At 48.8% G+C, this 5,976-nt stretch overlaps 1 protein-coding gene across 1 annotated transcript; it reads left to right on the forward strand.

Moving 5' to 3' along the window:
* Positions 1-2,217: 2,217 nt before the first annotated feature.
* On the forward strand, positions 2,218-2,712 carry LOC145953082 (uncharacterized). The gene has a single exon (XM_083066685.1). The coding sequence runs from the start codon at positions 2,218-2,220 to the stop codon at positions 2,710-2,712; it is 495 nt and encodes a 164-aa protein (XP_082922811.1).
* The last annotated feature ends 3,264 nt before the right edge of the window (positions 2,713-5,976 follow it).

A 5,976-nucleotide genomic window follows, 5' to 3' on the forward strand; every position in this document is an offset into this window, starting at 1 on the left:
TATAGTAAGGTACAAATTTAATAAGCAAAGACTCAAGAATTTTCGGATACAACAACACAAAACAAAAATTAGGTCAAACAAGCTAGTCTAGGAATTTTCAACATACAAAGGACTTGACATGACTTTCTATGACAAAACAAGTGATTCAAAAACAAAATCTATGCAATATGAGTGTTGTCCAATCACGGACACATGTTATAGAATGGAGAGACTCAAGCAAAAATTAAAAACGCACAAGAACAAGAACCTAGGCGCACAACACAATTTGATTCAAGGAATTTTGGAACAAGCAAAAATATGAATCAATGACTTCATATATGACATATAGGATCCATCAAAAAATTTATTAGAACTAGATCCATACAGCAAACACACATTTAGACATAGACAAGGAAGATACAACACGGATTCACTTAGAAAAATTTAGAAGCAAAAACCTCAAGAGCACTAGGCTCTGATACCAAAAATGATGGAGATACTTGGAGAAGAATGTTGATTCTTCAAGCTCTCCATGCTTGGACCGAATGTTCTTGAGGTGTTCTTAGAGACTTTGAAGCTCCACGAAGAAACCTTCCATGGAGGAGAAGTCTTCAAGGTGATTCGGTTACTCCTAGCTTTGTGTAGAAGCTTGAGGAACCAAAGAGAAGGTTGAAAACCTTGGATAGGAACCTAGAAGAGAAATTCTCTACGGTTTTTGGAGACTCTTGAAGAGAGAAATTCTGAAGTTTATTTCTCAAATTTGTCAAAAGTGAGTACAAGTGTAGGAAAATCAAATATATAGGATAGAGGTAGCTTCTAGGAGAAGCTAACCTTAACCATGGTTCACTAGGAACCATGGTAAGGTAGACTTAACTCCCACGGTTTAGCTAGCTTTTAGGAGAAGCTAACCTTGACCATGGTTCACTTAAGAACCATGGTAAGGTAAGCTTACCTTACTTGAGTTTAGAAGCTTGCAAGACAAGCTTCAAAACTCAAGAAGGATTACTTAGAAATTTCGGCCAAAGGAGAAGAATAGAGCTAGGCGGCCTTGAACCAAAAATGCTCCATGATTTAATTTGAAAATCCTTGATTTGGTTTAGTTAGGTTCATCATATGATGATGAGACCTAGCTAAATCAAATCTATGAAAAATTAGGAGCAAAATGAGTCCAATATGCAAAATTTTGCCTAGGCCCAACTCAGATCCAATTTCTAAGCACACCCTCAAGCATTGCTAAATGTCACCCCCTTTTCCCTACTGAAAAAATACAAAATGAATGTATCAACTAGGGAGGTTAAATGGAGTTAAACTCTCCAAGTAACCCACCTTAAAATCAATATACAAACACTAGTTAAAAGTAAGTAAAGTGCCTCACAAATACAAAGGCAAAAAGTGAACCTATACAAAGAAACTATGTACAAATATATGAAAAGGTCTTGAAGATCATCCCATTCCTCTTGGTTCTTTTAAGATATCACCTCTTGGATTCCTTGGCCTTGGCCATAGTCTATCAAGGCCCAAGGCCCAATGAAAACCCTAATTCACACAAAGATACGTGCACTACTTATACGAGACCCATACATCCACAAACACTAACTTTAGCATCGGAGTCTCTTTTGCAGGTACCACCCCATCTTGGAGCAACAAGCGTACCTAGTGAAGGAGGCTCACCGATCTTACCCAGCAGATCGTCCCCTACGACCGATCTCCGATAAGAACATTTGGCTCCCACCGTGGGGCCGATCAAGATGACTCTTATCGGCCCCGCTTATGGTTTTCACCCGAAGCCATAGTAGACGCGCAATAGATGACGTAGATCACACGACAAGCATGGACAACGAAGCAGCATTGAGAAGACTGATCAAACAGGTCGAGCAGATGTGGCAGCAACACACCGCCGATCTGTAAAACATCCGTGTCAAGCACGAAACTGACCTAGCGGCACTGCGTACCGCGAACGAGGCTGACCTGGCGGCACTGTGCCCCGAGAACGAGCGTATTCGCGCTCAGCTTCCTCGGTGCCCTTCTGATCAGCCCCCTCCACCGAGTGGTCAACACGAAGAGGAGGGGCACTCGGTCTCTCAACCCCCAACTGCAACTAGGGCACCGACTCCCCGACCTGCTACACATCAGTCGCACGCACCAACAAATAGATCGGCCCATGAAGTCAGCAATGCTCTTACCCCGGCCCATGGAAATCGGGCGAGCATTCGTCACCACGTCTTTGTGGACGGCATCATGGAGACGCCTCTGCCCTTTGGCTGGAAGCCTCTCCACATCGACCGCTACGACAACACGATGGACCCAGACGAGCACATCGACTTATACGTTACGCAGGTAAACCTATACACTAACGACGATGCTATTTTGTGTAGGGTTTTCCCGACCTCGCTTAAGGGTGCAGCGCTCGCCTGGTATACCCAACTGCCGGCAGGATCGATTGACAGCTTTGACACCCTGGTCAGACAGTTTACGGCGCAGTACGCAACGAGGCGACTTCACCACATTACGTCAATTGCTCTGGCCAGTCTCAAACAGAGCGACGACGAGCCACTAAGGACGTTCATGGAGCATTTTGCCAGCATCTCGGTTAAGATTCAAAATTTGAATCCTGAGGTTGCTCTACACGCGATGCTTATGGCACTCAAGCCAGGACCATTCGTTGACAGCGTGTGTCGGCGGCCCCCTGTTGACATGGACGAACTCTGCGCCCGAGCTGCCGGTTACATCTAGATGGAAGAGCACTCTGCCTTCCGTGACCAGGTCCGAGGTAAATCGCAGCCAAAGTCAGACCAGTGACACAAAGATAAAGTGAAAGTCACCAATGACTGTCAATTCGAGAAGACTACTAGGGCAAATAAAGGGGGGAGATACGACTTCTACACTCCCCTGAATGCGCCCCGAGTACACATCCTGGAGGAGGCCAGCAAGAGCAACCTGCTCACCCTGCCACCACCAAGACACATCCCCAACAGTGCGAACAAATCTAAGCACTACCGATATCACAGGAATCATGGTCATACAACCGAAGAATGCCATACGCTCAAGGATCGTATAGAGGAGCTCATCCAGGCGGGACACCTCGAACAATACGTCCAACGATAGCAGGGCCACTGAGGAGGCTACAATGGACGAGGACGAGGGCGAGGTCGCGGTGCAGGTACCCGCACCGACCAACCCTCTAGATCTCAACAAAACGCTGATGGCACAATGCACTACGAGGTAAGCCAAGAAACAGGGTCAGTTCCCTTACGGGGGGTTATCAACACAATCGCAGGCGGTTTCGCAGGGGGAGGCTCTAGCAGCTCGGCACGAAAAAGACACCTGCGCAACATCAACAACGTCCACTCCGCTACCTCAGCCCCGCACCAAAGCTCGCCACCAATCACCTTCACTGACGACGACTACGCCGGCGTCTGCCCAAATCAAGATGACCCTATGGTCATCGCTGTGGAGGTCGTCAACTGGGAAGTCCACAAAATGCTAATCGACCAAGGCATCTTAGTCGACGTCCTGTATTGGCCGAAATTCCTCAGGTTAGACATCCCTCACTCCCTTATCCAACCTCACACAGAACTCCTAGTTGATTTTGCAGGAGAACGGGTTCACACTCGAGGGTACGTTGATCTATTGACAACCTTCGAAACTTCTCCCGATTCAAGGAGGATCATGGTCCGCTACCTCCTCGTCGAAGCTAACACGTCTATAACATCATCATCAGAAGGCCGACGTTGAACCAACTCGGAGCAGTGGTGTCTACCCCACACCTCATGATGAAGTTCCCAGGGAACGGTGGTAAGATCATCTCCATCAGGGCGAACCAGAAGACAGCCCGGTAGTGCTACGCCGAGAGTTTGAAGGTCTCACCATCCGAGGAGCGCCGCAAAAGTGACCCTCCTACCGTGGCTCATATCGCCCACGTGGACATCACCAACTTAGATCCAAGGTTGGACTCCCACGAAGAACGGCCAACTCCCATTGATGAGCTCGACGACCTCCAGATCAGCAAACTCCCTGGACAGTGCACCAAAATAAGCAGGCAGCACAACCTGGAGTTACGGCGGCAACTGGAAGCCGAAATCTCCAAGAACGCCGACCTCTTTGCATGGTCTAGCGCCGACATGCCAGGTATAGATGCTAACTTCATCTGTCACAGGCTGGCAATTCACAAGGAGGCGAAACTAGTGGCCCAGAGGAAGAGAAAGGTCGGTAGCGAGAGGCGAGAAGCAATCATCACTGAGACACAAAAGTTGTTGAATGCGGGCTTCATCCGTGAGGTCAGATACACCACGTGGCTGGAAAACATGGTACAAGTAAAGAAGAGCTCGGGGAAGTGGCGCATGTGCGTCGATTATACCGACTAAAACAAAGCATGCCCCAAGGAATCGTACCCCTTGCCGAGCATCGACAGGCTGGTTGATGGAGCATCCGGGCATGCCCTCCTCAGCTTCCTTGACTCCTACTCCGGGTACAACCAGATCATGATGCACCCACCAGATGAGGTGCACACGTCGTTCATCACCGACCACGCCAACTTTTGCTACCGGGTGATGCCTTTCGGTCTCAAAAATGCAGGGGCCACTTACCAGCGACTGATGGACAAGGTTTTTCACCAACAGATCGGGCGACACATGGAAGTCTACGTCGACGACATGGTGGTCAAAACCACCTCGGCCGAAGGTCATCCTATCGACCTGGCCGAGGTGTTCAGCTAGATCAGGAAACACAACATGCGCCTCAACCCATAGAAGTGCGTTTTCGGCGTCCAGGGAGGTAAATTCTTGGGCTTCATGATCACCAGCAGGGGGATTGAAGCCAACCCGGAGAAATGCAAAGCCATCATCCAGATGTAGAGTCCCCAGATTGTGAAAGACGTCCAACGCCTGGCGGGAAGGTTGGTCTCTCTTTCACGCTTTATCCCCAGGTTGGCGGAGAAGGCAGGGCCCATTTTCACCCTGTTGTGAAAGCTAAAAAATTTTGAGTGAACGGACCAGTGCGAGGAGGCTTTCAAGAGCTTCAAAACCTTCCTCACCAAGCCGACCTCCTCCTCTACCTGGCCGTGGAAGAAGGCGCGATCAACGCAGTTATAGTGCAAGAGCACCAAAAAGTGCAGATGCTAGTCTATTTTATTAGTCGAGTTCTCCAAGACACGGAGAAACGGTACCAGACAATTGAAAAGCTCGCACTAGCACTTGTCACCGCAGCTTGACGCCTCCGACCTTACTTTCAAAGCCACCAGGTGGTCGTCAAGACCGATTACCTAATCAAGCAAATCCTAAGAAAGCCAGAGCTCGCCGGGCGGATGATAGCCTGGTCGGTAGAATTATCTAAGTTCGGCATCCAGTACGAAAGTCGAGGCACTCTGAAAGCTCAATGCCTGGCCGACTTCGTAGCCAAACTGACGCCAACCTCGATCGATGAACCACAGGTATGGACTTTACATGTTGATGGGTCCTCCAACTCTAAGGGTGGTGGTGCAAGTATCATCTTGGAAAGACTGAATCAGGTCACTTTAGAGCAGTCCCTCAAGTTTGGCTTCAAGGTGACCAATAACCAGGCAGAATATGAGGCGCTTCTCGCAGGGCTAAGGTTGGCTTGCGACCTCGGAGCACGGAGAGTGAGTTGCAACAACGACTCAAAACTCATGGTGGAACAGCTCAGCGGGGCATATCAGACCAAGGACACCTTACTACAGAGGTATTTCCATCTAGCCACCCAACAAATCTCCTCCTTCGATGAGTTCAAAATCCACCATGTACCCCACGAGCAAAACGCAAGAGCCGACCTCTTATCCAAGCTCGCCAGCACGAAGCATCCCGGACAACACCGGACCATCATACAGGAGACCTTACATTCACCCAGCTTGGATGACAAGGTCGTCAACACCAGTGATGGCAGAGAACAAGGATGGATGACAGGCATTTGGAATTGCTTAAAGGAAGGAATCCTGCCCGAGGATAAGGATGAAGCTCGGAGGATGAGGGTAAGGTCAGCTAA

This window comes from Cajanus cajan, chromosome 11, assembly GCF_000230855.2.
Source record: "Cajanus cajan strain Asha chromosome 11, NIPB_CcT2T_4, whole genome shotgun sequence".
NCBI classification, from domain to species: Eukaryota; Viridiplantae; Streptophyta; class Magnoliopsida; order Fabales; family Fabaceae; genus Cajanus; species Cajanus cajan.

Bases quoted from the DNA above. Each gene is read 5' to 3' on its own strand.
- LOC145953082 (XM_083066685.1), top strand. From the start codon at position 2,218: ATGGAGACGCCTCTGCCCTTTGGCTGGAAGCCTCTCCACATCGACCGC.